This window comes from Nicotiana tabacum, chromosome 16 (genome assembly GCF_000715075.1).
Source record: "Nicotiana tabacum cultivar K326 chromosome 16, ASM71507v2, whole genome shotgun sequence".
Taxonomy (NCBI): domain Eukaryota; kingdom Viridiplantae; phylum Streptophyta; class Magnoliopsida; order Solanales; family Solanaceae; genus Nicotiana; species Nicotiana tabacum.
The window spans coordinates 40,573,452-40,591,577 of record NC_134095.1 but is presented as its reverse complement, the minus strand read 5'-3'; the positions used below and the strand labels follow the sequence as shown (position 1 = coordinate 40,591,577).

The following is an 18,126-nucleotide window of genomic DNA, read 5'->3' as shown; positions in this document are numbered from 1 at the left end:
TGGATACTAGTTTTGGAGTTCATCCTTTTGAGTTGCTTGTCTTTTGCAACAGGAACACTAGGGTCAGGAAGAAAATAATTGTCCAATAATATGATAGACTATCTTGACTTGAAACACTTCTCTTTTAGGAGAAGTCGACATTTTTTAATGCCAAACATAGATAAACATGTCTCTTAACTACCAGGAACTTTTTGTTTCCACGAAACCAGAAAGCTACTGAGAAAAAATGAAATTAACATTTAATGTTTAATTCTTACTAAACCACTCCGATCCAGAATTGCTTAAAAACAATTAGTACAAAGTAACATAAGTCAAAAGCTGTTTATAGCTGGGCGTTATTAATTTTTGCTAGAGCCAAGTAGATGTTAGGATCTTGTACAAGAAATTGAAACCCAGAAAGAAAAAACCCGAACATTATGAGAAAGATTAAACCCCGTACAATTAAACCGAGTTATTTATTTATTTATTATTATTAGCTTGAAGCAGCTTCCTCTTGGACTCGACCGAGCAATTGATTAACAACGTCAGCAATTTCATCTGCAGTAGTTAGCTGGCACCCTTCCTCTAGCTGTTCCAAATTCCAAATCCACGCACAAAATGTCACATCAGATATATCAATATTTAAGAAAATTAAAAACAGAAAAAAAATCTCGACTTAATTAGAAGCTAAGGCAGTTAATATATATATTATTGGTGTAATTTAACTTCTTGTAATATGTTGTAACTAGTTCGATTGTTACGAGCAGTTACATGTACTTATCTTTTAATTGTCGTGATAATGTAATTACGTTTCTACACTGTATATAGAAGTTAAAATTAAGTCAACCAAAATTTAGTGACAAACCATGAGACTGAGGGAATAAAGAACCATATGGTCAACAGTGGTGACATTGAGATGGAGAACAGTGAGCCATAGACACTGAAGCCCAGCTACCATTTTCAAGAGCTGTTTTGGCCTTCTCTTTGAGAGTATCTTGAGATTGGCATGGCTCTCCGCCATGGTCACTTCTATCTCCGCCAACGCTAACTGTTTTTCGGCGGCCAACGGAGAGTCACATGTGGTGGCTGCCGCGGCATCTGCCAGAGTAGAACTGTTGGAATGATTTGAACGAGTTGAGTACCGTGGAAAACTGAAGTAATCAGCAAATAGTGGAGTTGATAATGAGCCATGGCAATCCGATTGTTGTTGTTGTTGAGAATGAGTTCTTTTTTGGGCCTCTAGGGTTTGAAGATGGTGTTCTAGCTCCTTCACAAAGTTTATGGCTCCTCCAATTATTGATGCTTGGTCACCCTGAAATTAAAAATTCCTTTACTTCCACAATAATTAAAAAGGAGATCAAAAGAAAATGACGTTTATTTAACCACACGTAACATGATAGGAACTGCATATATAAATATAATTCCAAATAATTATTTTCATCGTTAAAAGTACAGTAAGCAATAAATGCACAAAAGACAATTCACTCTGATATCCATAGTAGTTAACGTTTCTTTTTAGCGCAAAAGACAATTAAATTATGCAGTTTGTTAAAAATAGCTAGCTAGGGTGATAATCCTTTTCATGTTTTGCCATTTTACATTCATAAAAAGTTTGTCAACTTTGCAAAAAAGTAAAACTGAACTGAAATAAAAAAGAAAAAAATGAAAGAATTTGGAAATATATTCGTAAAAAGCAAGAGGAAAATACCCTTTGAACGTAGGAAGGTGGCATCAAAGATCGAATAACGGCAAGGTATTCATTCATCTGCTTACGACGGTTGCGTTCAACAGCAATGTGAGTCATTCTCTGGTTCTCCAATTCTTCCTTGTTTTTACAACTTCTCGTTCGTCTTCTTTTCCGGCGGCCGGAAACGGTGGCGGCTCTGGTCGCCGGCGGTGGTTCCATCATGGCCGGAGAAGCTTCCACAAACAGCTGATGATCCCCAATAACATTTGTAGATTCTTCTATAGAAGAATAATTTGGATCCCAACAACTATATTCTTTCGCATTGTTGTTGTACATCACTGGTGAAGATGAAGACTCCCTATTAGTATTATTACAATTGCCAGTATCCAACAGACTTGTAAAAGTCATATCTTCTCCACCTTGTAATAAACCCAACTCATAATTATAATTACTCAAATTAGCTGGAATATAGTACTCTTTGCAACCGTACCCAAATGATTCTTGAGGATAAATCACTGTCTCTAATGCCATCTCTCTTTGCCTTTGGCTTTCTTTTTAACCCAACTATTTTGTTTTCATCATATATGAGGACAAATGGGGTGAGAGTATGGACGAGAAAAGTAGTTTGAAAGGCCAAGTAAGAAAAAAAGGACCAACAAAAGAAGAAGATGAGAAATATAATGTTTCTTCCAAAGAAACCTCACTTTAGATTGGAAAGTTTAAGCAAAAGCACAAGCACTAGAAACTCAAAGGACCAAACAAACAAAGCTTTTTATAATCTCTTTTTCCTTTCTAGCAGATCATGAAGCATTATATATATAAGAGAAAAAAAGAGCACTGAATTTAACCTAACAAAAAGTGTACAGAATGTCACACGTGACACACTAAAGCAAGTTGGACTAGTCACCACAACTTGCAAACATACAATACAAGAGAGGAGGCAGGCAGGCAGGAGAAGATAAAATAAATGGAGAAGTGAATAGCTAACTCCTGAATCTGTACTCAGAAACTCTGATGACTAATGGTCCCCTATTTAGATTCACAAAGATGGTGAACATATGGTGGGACCCAAGAAAAACCAACATAGGCCAAAGACATACCATTAATAGTAGTAAAATAAAACCAATATATATTGGTGTTAACAAGTTTGTTCTAATAGCAATATGGTTTTGATTCCAAAGGTAAGGGTGTTACATAAATGAACACTTTATCAAATACCCTCATCCCACCTACCCAGAGCCAAGATTTTAATTTTATGGATTTTAAATTTTAGAATGACAACTTCAAATGCTAATGACATGAGTTCTAAATTAATGTTTGTACGTATTTCATTAAATTTCTTCATATAAATACACTGTTTGAACAAAATTACTGAATTCAACTAACTCGGCTTCTGCCTCTTTCCCTGCCCACGTATGTACCATGTTATCATTTTTTTAAGTAAAAACATTTTTATACATGTATATATAAAATATCCTACTACATAATATGCTTCTCTAGATGATAATTTTTAAAGCACACTCTTGGAAAATTTACAGAAACCTCTCATTTTCATTGCCGGTAAAGTTGCGGAAACAGTCTCTTACAGAAATACAGATTAAGATTGTGTACAATAGGCCCTTGTGGGCCGGCTCTTCGTCGGATCCTACGCATAACGGGAATTTAGTGCATCGGACTGCCCTTTTCTTTTTCCTCGTTTTTCTTACACTCTGTAACTGACAAATAATATGGTAGGAAGAAGGTGTGAATTAGGTTTAAGAAAATACTTAAGCATTCTACTCTTTTCTAATTATGGTAACTGATTACGTTATTACCTAAGTGAACACCTCTTACGATTATAATATTAGGGCATAATAAAGTATACTAACCAACATCAACTCTGCTCAACCAAGAAAAGTAGTATATGAAATTATAATTAATAGTCTCAAGAATGATATATCTGGCCGAGGATTTCAGAAGTAATCTTGAACAGATTAATTACTCAAAAGCTGAATAAGATTAGCGGTGTTTAGGACTGACAATATATGTACAACAAGGACATTGAAGTTCTTTGTCAACTATGTACAATCAAAGTGAAATTAAAAGGGGCCAGTGATATCGTCACTTGCGATCCTAAACTTACACCAAATAGGTGCATTGTATGATGCAGAAAAGTTTTGCCTAAATGCTGCGTAGCCTTTGTTTCTTTTGGTAAATGGTTGGACCCTGTCCACAGAACGAACGAAAGAAAAGAAGAAAAAAAAAAGAATCTATTGCTGACGAAAAGTTGATGATATAGCTCAGAGATTCTAGCAAGATCTAGAAAAAGTGTTCTCTGCTCTAGCTTGCTTGTGTTTGAGTGTCTATAATACGTGGTATAATTTTTTTTTCCGGATCATCAGCAACAGTAAAGTTGTTTCGGTGTGACCTATAGGTCACTGGATCGAGCTGCGGATGCAACCGCTAATGCTTAAATTAGGGTTGGTTGTCCATATCACATTTTTTGTGATGCGACCCTTTCTAGATCCTGTGTGAACGCGAGATGTTTTGTGCACCAGGCTGCCCAAGCTATGTTGGCCCAAGGGATTTTTATAAAATGTTTGAAGGCCTTTTAATTTATAGAGGAAGTCGGACATCTCTGAGCCGCATTATTTGGCCATAGCCTTTATATGACTGTGAGCACGTGATTTTTGTTTTACACGACAATCGCTCCAAAAGAATTAAAAAATAATAACAAATGGTCCTGCTGTACGAATTGGATTTTTACATGGCACTTTGTTAATTATTTATGATTTTTGCCCATTTTTATTAAAACAAAATACAAAAAATGTGTGTGTCATGTGCTGTTTGAACCGAAATCCGGTTGTTAAATAAAAAAATCATAAATATGCATCTTTGTTCCGTGATTGTTGTTTTGTTCGATCTTGCCTGCTTTAAATATTTAGATATATGTGTGCAAATAATTGTATTAAGTGTTTATGAAATTTTATTTTTATTTACTTAGGTTTTGTTTTAAAAAAAAAAATAAAAAAAAATATATAAAAATAATAAAAAAAAGGAGATGCAGAATTGGGTTTAAAACTCGGTTGGGCCTATTTTTATTTTTAATTCAAAGCCCAAACTCAAACCCAAAACCCCATGTGTAACCCGGTCCACACCAGCTGACACCCAGAACGTCCAAACGACGCCGTTTTAATCCAATCTGATCTGGGCCGTTGATCTCAGATTGATCAACGGCCGAGATCACTTCCCCATAACCCATAAACAAAACCCGACCCATTCCACTCGGACCGACCCAAACCCCTTCAGTTTGAAACGACACCGTTCCCCATCAGCCAAAAGATCTTGACCCTTCATCTCACCCCATCCAACGGCCAAAAATCGATCCCTCACTAACTATATAAGCCTAGAACCTTTACCCTGCCCCCCTATCCAATAACCTGGCCTTCGTCTTCACAGACCCTTCCCCTTCAAACCCTAGCCGCCCCCATCTCCCTTCACCAGAAACCCGGCGGCATGAACGCCGGTAACCTTCACCTTAACACCCTAGAATCCCCTTGCCATCCTGAACATGGATCTGTTAACTACTTAACTCGAATCCCTTCCCACCTTCTCGAATCTTCGTTTGAAGATTTGAGTCGGAACTTGACTTACACCGTTTAACCCCAGTTTCACACCAGACACTCCCCAGACCCCCCTCGTGACCAAACCATGCTTGGTTTGGTCCGAATCTGACCAGGGAAGCATGAATCCCAGATCTGATTTTTGGAACCTTAGGGTTCCTCGTCAATGGTCCGTGTCTTGTTCAAGCCGAAGAGATTAAGGTCTAATGGACCTTAATCGAAGTGTTTCTCATCTGAGAAACACTTCGATTAAAGTCCGTTCAGCCTTAAGAAAGGTCTGTTCGAGTCCAAGCTAGGGTCTTTTGATTTTTCGGGTTTTAAGGTGAGTTTTGCTTTCTTTTCTTTATTTGTTTTAGTCCATTAGATTGTTCTAAAGTTTGTTCATGTTTCGTGAAATTTGTGTTTTGAGTTTTATCAACTGTGTCCTGCCCACTTTGTTTGAACCTACGTGTTTGATTAGGTCCCTTTTCTGTTCACTGATAATGGCATGTGTAAGCTGTACAATCAAATGAATATTGAATTGGTTCGTTCATTTAGTTCCTAGGGCCTTTCTGTGTTAACATTGCAATATGAACCCCTTGTGTGATACTGTTAAATGTCTGATTTTTGGTTACGATTGTACATGTTATGACTAATATAGTCGAGTCGACATGTGTCGTCAATTAGTTTCAGCTGCCTGAACAATAACAAATCGATTTGCTTCTGGACACATTTGTTTGAATCAATTAGGAACTGAGTTTGTTTACTTATAGTTGTTAATTTGAATCAGAAATGTAAAAGGAATGTTTGTTTAACTTCTGAATTGGAGGGCATGTGCACTTGTGCACAACATGTGCATTTGTGCACCACAGGTGCATTTGTGCACAGCCTGTGCCCTGCATAAGGGCTTTTGAATAAAATAATTGACAGCACATGCTGTCAGATATATTCTGCTGCCCATTACCCTGCTTTAGTTTAAGAAGTATTAAACCTCTTTCAAAAGAGTAAGTCTGCCAGGGAATGTGATGGGGTTCTAATACTTAAATAGCTAAGTGGAACTGAAAAGAAGAGAGCACATGGGAGAGTGTTTGGTGATTGATGAACAGGCTGTTAAAGGGCAGACCTTAGGCTTATAAAAGGAAGAACTTCCATCAGAGAGGGGGAGACTGAACATTTTTGAGAACTAAGTTCTGAAAGACAGAAAACTGGAAAAGAATTCTCTTTGATAACACAGACAGGCAGAATTAGAAATTACATTTTTTGATTTGCTGTTTTGATTTCACTAAATCTTGACCTGTTTGTGCAACACTGATTTCTCCCAAATCCCAACTGAGTCTGCTTGGTTGTTGTTGTTTTACTCGGGAACTTGGTCTAGTTGGGGTCTTGATCCCACTCCAATTGTTTCGTGAGTTGTTGCTGCTGCTATTCTGTTTCCTGTTGCTGCTGCTATTCTGTGTCCTGCTGCTACTGCTAATTCTGTTTCTTGCTGCTGCTGATTTCCCTATCTTCTTCCTCTTCTCCTTTGCATATCTCAAGTCTCACATTGGTGTAGCTGATTGTAACATTGAAAAACATGAATAGAAAGATTTGAAGGAGTTACAATCACCTGTTATTTACTGACTGCCTCTTCATAAATGTTGTTAAGTTGTGTAAATTTTAGTTTATAGCTAATAGAGAATACATTGGTAAGTTTGTACTTAAGTAAAGTTTATGTTAATCTGAAACTGCGGTATTTGATTCGTTTAGTTAGCATACAGGATGTAAATATGATCCATGGAATGTGACACTATTTATACAATTGTTAAACTTAAACTCATTCTTTTAGCATGTTTGAATAGGTAGGGGCAAATGGCTGTTAAATCTAGCCAAATATAATACAGTTTTGAATCATCCAGTTTCGATTTCTTTAGGCAGTTTATAGGACTAGTTTTGAACATCATCAGTAACATCTTTTAATAAGGAACTCTATTAATCCTGTTTAAGCAATTTGATTTAGATTCAACTTAAGGATGTTGTCGGATTAAGTATTGCATTTCATCAATCTCATATGTAATTTCTTTGTTCAACTAAAGCATTTTCGTAAGGTATGACGTCTTTTCACTTTATAAGTAACTAATCAGAAATTGATAGGAGTCCGGTTTAGGCCAAAGCATATACTTCGATTAGCATACATCTTTCTTTCTTCTATTTCTGGAAACAAAATAATAGAAATGTAGTCACTTTAGGATATCCTCTTCTAAAATAATGAGACGAGCCTCGCTAAATAAAAAATACAAATTGCGGGGCCCTCAACAACTAATCATAATATTTAGAATTCAGGCTAGGCCGTTTAGTGAATCTCATGGCCTTCTCAAAAAATAATAACGCGTTAGACTCTTTAGGCGCGGCTTAATTAAATCATATTCTTAAATTCGGGTGCACATTGATGTGACCCAAATCCAAATCTCAACGAAGTCAAAATGTGTTGACGATCACGGGCGCATTGATTGTGACGTGGTTCGAGATGCATTTTCACGACGTTGCAATTCTATAAAAATAAGTGATAATGATAAAAGCGGTTTAAACTTAATAAAAGCACGTAAGTCATAACATGTATTTAAATCAGATATTTAGTCATTATAACAATTTAAGCGACCGTGCTAGAACCACGGGATTCGAGGGTGCCTAACACCTTCCCTCGGGTCAACAGAATTCCTTACTTAGAATTTCTGGTTCGCAGACTTCATTTGGAAAAGTCGAAAATTTCCTCGATTTGGGATTCAAGATAAACCGGTGACTTGGGACACCAAAAGCCAAACCTTTCCCAAGTGGCGACTCTGAATTAAATAAATAATCCCATTTCGAATATTGTCACTTAAATTGGAAAAACTCCCCTCGCGCATTCTACCCTTCGGGGCGGGCGCGCAAAAAGGAGGTGTGACAGCTCTGGCGACTCTGCTGGGGACATATTAACCCAGAACCACTGGTTCAGGGTTCAAGAATTCGAGCTTATAATAATTGTTATATTTGGCTTTATTATCTGATCTTTATTACATGTTTTTGCATAACGTGCTAAATGTTGTCTTTTACCGTTTTGATATTATCTGAACTGTATATAAACTGCGCCGAAACCCTTCTCTTCTTACCTCCGGGGAGAAGCTCGCTGGTCGAGACTCCCTATTCTGTTAATGTCAATACCTGAAATAAGAAAGAGGTCGGACAAGTTACAAAGCCGGACGATCTCGCGGGTCCCCGGTACGTAGCCCCCTCCTCGACTCGAGTTGTCCGCTCGGGTACACAGTCTAGAGCAAATACCCAGGTTACGAACCTAGAATAACTTGACTTCATGCCGGATCCCTAGTAGGAACGCTTATTTGCATCATGTTGCATTTGACTTAGGGGACTCAACACAGGGGTTGGGTCCGTCTAGGACTAGCAACCTGAAATGAAAAGACCATCATGCTGCATTCCTATCTGTGTTGCGCATTTATTTGCTTCGGTTCCGCATGCCGACCGATTTCTAAAAAAGAAAAATAGCAGCGTAAGGAGATAATTACTTATTTTGGAAAAATAAAACCAATGTCCAAGTAGTGTCAAAACCTCGCCGGAATTTTTCTAAAAAAAAAAAGAGAATAAAAACAAAATTTGTCTTCTTAGTTTGAGTTATTAAAAAAAAATATAAAAATTTTTCTTTTTTTATCACTTCCAAAATCAAAAAAAAAGAGAAGGTATTTATTTAAAAGTAAAAAAAAAACGGAAATTCATAATTCAAAAAAAAATGTTGTCTCTTTCGTAGTACCCCTTTTATAAATTCAGACTAATAGTCCAAATATTTCCTAAAAAAAAATAATATTTTCTTTAGTATTTATCTCTTTGCAAAAGAAAAGAATATAATAAAAATACGTATTCTTGATTTCTAGGTTTATTTGATTTTTTCTATTTACGATATTCGAGAACTACGCCGGTTTGATTCTCACCGGATGTGAGATACGTAGGCAACCCTCATCGGGTCCAACCCCACCTTTTGCTAAAATATCCAAAAATCAATAAATAAATAAAAACGTGTCAAATTTTAAATTTTGCCATAAATAAGTGGGGTGGTGTCCAACCTTCCCTTTTGCTAAAAATAGCCAAAAATATATGTCAAATTTTAAATCTGTCATAAATAAGTCGGGTGATGCTGTTTTGTCGTAAATAGCCGAATGTTTCCGAAAGGGACGCTGGAAGGCTGACTTTGCATAAACAGCCACCTTTGGGTCATTTTTTAAGGTTTGGTCCAGTTGACCCACACAACCTTAAAATCTTCGTCACTGAGGCGTTGAAAGGTCGTGTTGGCAATATTGAGTTTTCTAATTTGAAAAAAAAACGATAAAAAGAGTCATAAATAAGTCAGGTGATGCTGTTTTGTCATAAATAGCCGAATGTTCCCGAAAGGGACGCCGGAAGGCTGACTTTGCATAAACAGCCACCTTTGGGTCTTGTTTAGTATTTTTGTCCAGTTGACCCACACGGCCTTAAAATCTTCGTCCTCAAAGTGTTTAAAGCCGTGTTCAAAACTTGATCCCCTTTGTAAAATATTTTTGAGTCAAAGTCATTTTTGTTGAAATCACCTTAATAAATGTGCAGGATGAGCACGATGCAAAATGAACATTTTTCAATAATGACCAAAATCCCTGTCAAGTTACGGCTATGGTGGAATGATCTAGGTGCTGAAGGACAAAATGAGGTCAAGAAATATCTGAAAGGTCTTGTGGGTTTGTTGGAAATCCAGCCTCGAGGAGATATCATAAGAGCTTTGGTTACCTATTGCGACCCGGCGCACAATGTTTTCCATTTCTCTGATTTTGAACTCACCCCGACTTTGGAAGAAATGGCCGGATACATCGGGAATACTGAACTTCCCTTGAGGCAAAAATACTTGGTCGCCTCAAGAGTTGTCACGGTACATAGGTTCCTAGATTCATTGAAGATACCTAGAACAGTCCACAACCCGGATCTGGCAGCCGGATTTTGTACTCCATGCTTCATATATGATAGGTACGGTCATGAGGGGGATTCAATAATCCAATCAACAAACTGTGCAGCAAAGGAGTTCGTCAGAAGTGGGACAAGCACAGACGGGTAGCGTTCATGATGATGTTCCTGGGCCTTCTGGTATTTCCAAGGAAAGACGGAAACATTGATTTGAAGATATCCGGGGTCGTCAGCACTTTACTCACGCAAAGTGACAGTACTCTCGCGCCTATGGTGGTATCTGACATCTTTCGAGCTCTTACAGCTTGTAAAGCTGGGGGAAATTTCTTCGAAGGTTGTAACTTGCTCCTACAGATATGGATGACCGAGCACCTCTGCCATCATTCCGAGATTTTGAGCCATGGTTCCCCGGAAAAGACTTGCATAGAAGAATCTTACACGAGAACCAAAGAGATCAGTTTTCCCAAAGGAGTCCTGGCATGGACCTCGTTCTTTCAAGCTCTTACTGCCAGCCAAATACAATGGACGCTAGGATGGTTGCCTTTTGATGAGATCCTATATATGTCGGCAGCTAAAACTTATTTCTTACTGATGGGGCTTAAGAGCATTCAACCTTACGCACCCTGCCGAGTTTTGAGACAGTTCGGAAGATGCCAGACAGTACCTCATGAGGAAGATCTTAGCACTCAAGCAGTTGAGATAAGTCCTAACAGACAATTCCCAGAAGCAAAGATTCGCCAAATCTGGAGTGAGTGTCAATATTTGAAATCAGATACTTGCGTGCGGGATCGAGCCAAAGGAGAGACAGCGCCAGGTTACCTTGCATGGTATAGAAGGGAATTTGAGCATGAAAGGCCGGCTAAGAGACCCCACATCCGGAATTTCACCGAATCATCACAAAGGCAGTGGGATTGGTTAGCAAAGGAAAGAAGCTATTGCGCCGAAATCAGCAGGTTAAAGCAACAAGTAGAAGGCTTGAAATATGAGCACAACGTGCAAGCTGCTACCAATCTGGGAGAGCGGAACAGGTTAATTCAGGAAAACGAAATGCTCAGAGCCCAGATCAAACAGATAAAGGTGGATGCAGATAAACAACCAAGGCGTCGATCAGACGAGCAGCTGATAAAAAGGTTAAAAAGTGAAATCAGGGAATGGCAAGATGGTTTGGAGAAATCTGAAAACGTCATAGCGGAGCTCAGGGCACAGTGGGATACAAGAACAGATAAGCATCGCCGATATTTGAATCAATTGGAAGGCGACCACGAGAAAACTGTTGCTAAAATAAAGAGAAAGATGGCTGCACTTGAGATCAAAGCAGCTAATCAGGCCAAGGATTTCCAAATTGAGAGCAAATACTGGTACGACTCAATAGCCCAGATGAAGTTGGAAGTACGGCGACTGAAGCATCAGCATATACAGGATACTCAAGTATTCAAGATATGTAGCGATCAGATAAAACGCCTACTCGTAGAGAAGAAGCAAACCAGAGATAGGATCAAGGCCATTGCCCATGCCATCACCAGACGATGTCTACAATGTGAGAACATGTCCAGCGTTATCGTCCTCTCGGCAGTGATGGGTTATGTCAAGCAGACTATGCATGAGCTGGAGCAACTTGAGAGGGATATCATGCCTAGGACCGCGGCGAGGCCGAACGATGCCCCGCGGACACCAATTTTCAAAACCATAATGCACTCATAAGTCAAGCCTGTATCTTAGCATCTTCTGCCTGTTTTTCCATCAGGGTGATTTTTAGTCTATTTGAGTCTAGGTTTATTTTCAAAGTTTGCTCTTTCTTTTGCAAAATGTAGTTTGTAATAGACCATTTCAACAATAAAGAGGTTGCTTCTTTTACGCTCATTTGTGTTTTTCGAACTACGTAATGATCTGATTCACGTAGGCATCGTGATACGTAGGCAATCCTCATCGGATCCGGTCGCATTTCTTTTACTGCAAAATAAAAAAAAACATAAAAGAAAAACAAAAAAAAAGAAGAAAAAGAAAAATATAATAAAAAGGGGAAAAACTAATAAAGAGGAAAAATGCCGGAATGACGCATGCTCTCGTAGCAAACATGTAGTAATCCACTTAACTGTATAGGTGCATCATGACCAACGTGAGATTAACTACCTGTTATTCGCTGCAAATTAACCGTGCGTTTGTCGTTGAGTATCCAGGGTTTTGAAAAGACGGTTGGTTTGGTGAAAGTATGGCCTCGCACTCATACTTCACGAGGTCAAGGAGAAGTGTTCAACTACCTGTTGTTAGGACCAGAAGCAGTACTCACACTTACTTCACCAGGTCAAAAGGAAGTGTGGAAATGTCTTCAGAAATTCCATTGCAAACAATCCCTGTTTCTGAGGAGAGCTCAATCTCAGCCGTCCTCACACCTGAATCCGCAACTGCGGAGGAAAATAGAATCCTACGGCTCCGCATGTTGGAAATGTTGGACGACTGGAATAATGGGAAAGAACCGCCAAGTGTCGTCCCCGGATTCCCTGAATTATTCTCCAGGTCGAGTGGGACTTCTAATGTCCCCATAAATTATCCTGCTACCCCATTCGGGTACCCAGCCACCTCAGCCTTCTCTGCTGGATCGCCTTCTGAGCCTCATCCCCGAATGTCATCCACTGATGCAAGCATGAACATCTTTACTGCATCGCCTTGCCCGATTACGGCACAGCCTACCACGTACAAGCCAAGCTTTGACTCATCCTCTTTTACATTCCAAGCACCATCGTTCTCAATGGAACCAACTAGGTTCGCTACCAGCACTAATCCTCTACCGCCTCAGTGCGAGCTTGCACCCGGGCAGGATCAGAATCCCAGAATTGCAGAACAAAATGAGATTGCCAAGAGAATGAGAAGCCTTGAACAAAGTTTGAAGAATATGCAAGGATTGAGCGGACAGAAGAGCGTCTCTTACGCCGACCTGTGCATGTTCCCTCACGTGCACCTGCCAACGGGTTTCAAGACCCCAAAGTTCGAGAAATACGATGGGCACGGTGACCCCATTGCACATCTTAAGAAATACTGCAACCAATTGCGAGGAGCCGGCGGAAAAGAAGAACTGCTAATGGCATATTTTGGGGAAAGTCTAGTAGGGATAGCCTCGGAATGGTATATGGACCAGGAAATGTCCCGATGGAATATATGGGATGATCTCGCCAGAGATTTTGTGAAACAATTCCAGTATAACTTCGACATTGCGCCAGACCAAAATTCTCTGTCGAATTTGAAGAAGAAACCTTCAGAAAGCTTCAGAGAATATGCTATTAAGTGGCGTGAACAGGCGTCAAGAGTAAAGCCTCCCATGGATGAAGTGGAAATGGTCACTACCTTTCTCCAGGCTCAAGAGTCTGACTATTTCCAAAACATGATGTCAGCCATGGGTAAGCCATTCGCGGAAGCGATCAAGATTGGAGAGATGGTGGAAAATGGTTTGAAAACAGGTAGGATTCTGAGTCAAGCAGCCATAAGGGCGACCTCCCAGGCCGTCCAAAGCGGGTCCGGAGGAACGACAAGAGGGAAAAAGAAGGAAGAAACGACTATGGCAGCCTCGGAAACAAGGGAGTATCGTCATCCCAGGCCCCGTTTTCCGGAAAGAACCCCACAACACTACTACCCCCACTCAAATTTGGCATATGCTCATCAACCTTATATGGTCATGAATGCCCAACCTTATACCCATCCACCACAACAAGCCAACTGAGGCCCAGCTCCACCTCCCAGAAATCAGCTTCCTTACCACAACCACTATAACCCACAACCCCCACAGAATAACTTCCGCCCTCAGGAGCCACCCAGAAGGCGGACTTTCAAGCCCATCGGTGAACCATACTCAACTTTGTTCCCAAAGCTGGTCCAGTTGGGTTTCTTGCAACCAATCCCTCAAACAAGGCAAAACTCGACATCACATTCTTACAAAGCTGGAGTCAGATGCGCCTATCATTCAGGGGCCGAGGGACATGATACAAATGACTGCTGGTCGTTGAAAAGAGTGGTCGAAAATTTGATAGAGCAAGGGAAAATAGTGCTAAGGGACGAGGAGATCCCGAATGTAACTAACAATCCATTACCTGCTCACAATAATGGGCCGCTGATCGGAATGATTTGTGAAGACAAAGAGTTCGACCCCGCTCTGAAAGCCATAATTGCCATTGTCGACACGGGGAAGAGGCCCGAAGTAGACCAGAAACCAGAAAAGGGGGAGGAGGCCAAAGCTATAAAGAAAGTGCCTGAGAAGAAGGTGGAGAAGAAAGTGGTACCGGTAAAGGGTGGGGTTCTTTACATACCACGAGGTCGAGCTGAGAAGACGCAGAACTTCGGAATCAAAAAGACAAAACCTATGTACGTGCCGAAAGGGGCCTATGTAATCCGGGGGATGATTCAACCACCTCGGCTGAATGAGCCAGTGGTTATTGGACGCGTGCCGCAAAAGCCAATGACCAACCCATCCACAGTGCCGTGGAATTATCAAAAGACATTGGTAATGTACAAAGGCAAAGAGGTCATGGGAGAACTTCCAGAAAATACTTTCATTGGAAGGTATTCAAATACCCAAGAACTGAACGACGCCACACAAAGGCGCTTCCCGCCAAAGAAGCCCGTAAGTGTTGAAGAAGCGGAGGTGTTCTTCCAACAAATGAAAATGCCAGATTACGAAGTGATAGATCAACTGCGAAAGTACCCCGAGAAAGTGTCCATGCTGTCATTGTTAATGAGGTCGACCGAGCATCAAAAGATCTTACTGAAGACTCTGAATGAAGCATATGTGCCAGTTGAAACCTCGGTAGAACAATTAGAGCGGATGACAGAAAGATTCTTCGCCGTCAACCAAATCTCTTTCAGCAAGAACGATCTACCCCTGGAAGGAGCGGCACACAACAAGGCTTTGCATCTAACAGTTAAATACGAAGACTATTATGTCAAGCGGGTAATGTTGGATGGGGGCTCAGGCGTTGACATTTGCCCGCTCTCCACGCTACAAAGAATGGAAATTGGGACCGGAAGAATCCGACCCAACAATGTCTGCGTAAGGGCTTTCGACGGCATCAAGAGAGATACCATGGGAGAAATAGACCTGTTGTTGGTCATAGGACCAGTCGAATTTCAAGTAACCTTCCAGGTGCTCGACATGGATACATCCTACAATTTTCTCCTTGGCAGACCTTGGATCCATGCGGCAGGAGCCGTGCCTTCCACCCTTCACCAGATGGTGAAGTTCGAGTACGAAGACAGAGAGATCGTGGTCCATGGGGAAGATGAGCATGCTATTTATCGGGACCCATCCATCCCATATCTGGAACCGAGAGAAGGGAGCGAACATACGGTCTATCAAGCTTTTGAGATTGTACTGGCAGAGCAGCACAAAGAGGGAATACCCTGCCCCCAGCCTTTCTTGTCTAACGCCTCGGTTATGGTGGCCAAAGAGATGATCCGGCACGGATTTAGGCCAGGGAAGGGGCTTGGACGAACCCTTCAGGGAATAACAGAACCCATTACCTTGCCAGTCACCAAGAAACCTTTTGGACTAGGTTTCAAACCTACTCCAGCAGACGAAGAGTGGGCAAAGAAAAGGAAAAATGAGGGTTGGAAGTTACCTCGACCACCGCCGGATTTATATGCAACTTTCATCAGGCCAAGGTACGCTAAAGAAGAAGATGATGAGGTCTTCACAGCTGAGGAAATCGAGGAGATATGTGGGGCGATGAGAAAGATGCTCTACGAGGTCCACATGGTTCAACCAGGTGAAGGCACAAGCATTGCTGAGATGATGTACATGGGGCCGAACGCCAAACTTCAAATAATGCGTTTTCTTCTTTTCAATTGTCCTGCCACCTTTCCTGTGTCACAAGTTATCTCCAGGACATAACTTGAACGTTTTCTTCTTTTCAATTGTTGTTTTGAATTCCTAAGTTGTAAACATTGTTGTCTTCCAACTTTCCAAAGAAAAATAAAAAAAAATCATCATTGCTTTCCCATTCTTTCTTTTGTTCTGATTTTTGTTATTTTTCCTTTTATCTTTCTTTTCAGTCATAATAATGCGGCTTTAAATATGACATGCTTGCGGACTTCATGCCCAGATCACAATGAACTATTTAACTACGAATTAATGAACCAAGAACCAGAATATGATGCGGAAGAAGCTTTTAGGGAGATAAACCGAGAGTTGGAATATTTCGAGAATAAACCTAAGCCAAATCTGAATGACACTGAACCGGTAAATTTAGGAACCCCGGAAGAAATCCGGGAGACCAAGATAAGCATTCACATGGACAAGAAAACGCGAGAGGCAATAATTCAACTTCTTTTTGAATTTAAAGACGTGTTTGCTTGGTCATATGATGACATGCCGGGACTAGGTGTTGATCTAGTGGTTCATAAATTGCCGATTCATCCTGATTGTCCTCCAGTTCAACAAAAGCAACGAAAGTTCAAAACTGAGGTCAGTGACAAGATTTAAGAGGAGATCACCAAACAACTGAAAACGGGAGTAATTCGGGTAGTCCAATATACAACATGGCTGGCGAATGTGGTTCCAGTACCAAAAAAGGACGGGAAAACTCGGGTATGTGTAGATTACCGAGATCTGAACAGAGCAAGTCCTAAAGATAATTTCCCGCTGCCCAACATCCACATCCTCGTTGATAATTGCGCCAAACACGAGATACAGTCTTTCGTAGATTGTTACGCTGGGTATCATCAGGTATTGATGGATGAAGAGGACGCCGAGAAAACTGCCTTCACCACGCCTTGGGGCACCTACTGTTACCGGGTCATGCCATTTGGTTTGAAGAATGCTGGGGCTACTTACATGAGGGCCATGACTGCCATTTTCCATGACAAGATGCATCAGGAAATAGAGGTGTACGTGGACGACGTGATAGTCAAGTCCAGGACACAAGATAATCACATCCAAGACTTGAGGAAATTCTTCGAGAGATTAAGGAAGTATGATTTGAAGCTAAACCCATCCAAATGCGCTTTCGGAGTTCCGTTGGGCAAACTTTTGGGCTTCATCGTAAGCAGGAGAGGTATTGAGCTAGATCCAACTAAGATAAAATCCATCAGAGATCTCCCCCCCCCCCCCGAGAACAAAGAAAGACGTGATGAGTCTGTTGGGCAGGTTGAACTACATCAGTCGGTTTATTGCCCAGCTGACAAACACGTGTGAGCCCATATTCAAGCTGTTAAGGAAAGATGCGGCGATTAAATGGACAACTGAGTGTCAAGAAGCCTTTGATAAAGTCAAAGAATACCTTTCGAATCCCCCGGTCTTGGTCCCTCCAGAACCGGGAAGGCCACTTTTCTTGTATCTGACAGTCTTGGAGAACTCTTTCGGTTGCGTCCTCGGGCAACACGACGTAACCGGAAAGAAGGAGCAAGCAATCTACTACTTGAGCAAGAAATTCACCGGCTACGAGGCCAAATACACTCTGCTAGAAAGGACATGCTGCGCTCTCACATGGGTTGCTCAAAAGCTAAGACAGCCCACACTACGTTCCTCATAAGCAGGTTGGATCCTTTGAAGTATATATTTCAGAAACCAATGCCTACCGGGAGACTGGCTAAATGGCAAATCTTGCTTACGGAATTCGACATAGTCTATGTCACTCGCACGGCAATGAAAGCCCAGGCGCTAGCAGATCATTTGGCCGAAAATCCGGTCGATGAGGAATACCAGCCATTGGATACCTACTTTCCAGATGAAGAGGTAAATACTGTAGAAGTAATCTCGGAGGACGCTCATGTTTGGAAGATGTTCTTTGATGGAGCCGTGAATGCCAAAGGTGTAGGAATTGGGGCAATTTTGATCTCGCCCTCCGGTCAGCATTATCCCGCCACAGCTAGACTGCGTTTCTTTTGCACGAATAATACAGCTGAGTATGAAGCCTGCATCATGGGCATGCATATGGCAATCGA

The 18,126-nt window shown here is 40.9% G+C and overlaps 1 protein-coding gene across 1 annotated transcript; it reads right to left on the bottom strand.

The window, feature by feature from the left end:
• Nucleotides 1-307: 307 nt before the first annotated feature.
• On the bottom strand, nt 308-2,673 carry LOC107800956 (transcription factor bHLH94-like). The gene is made up of 3 exons (XM_016624227.2): nt 1,688-2,673; nt 845-1,291; nt 308-568 (listed from the first exon to the last, which is right to left on the bottom strand). The coding sequence occupies exons 1-3, from the start codon at nt 2,195-2,197 to the stop codon at nt 473-475; spliced, it is 1,053 nt and encodes a 350-aa protein (XP_016479713.1). The 5' UTR covers nt 2,198-2,673; the 3' UTR covers nt 308-472.
• Nucleotides 2,674-18,126: the final 15,453 nt, after the last annotated feature.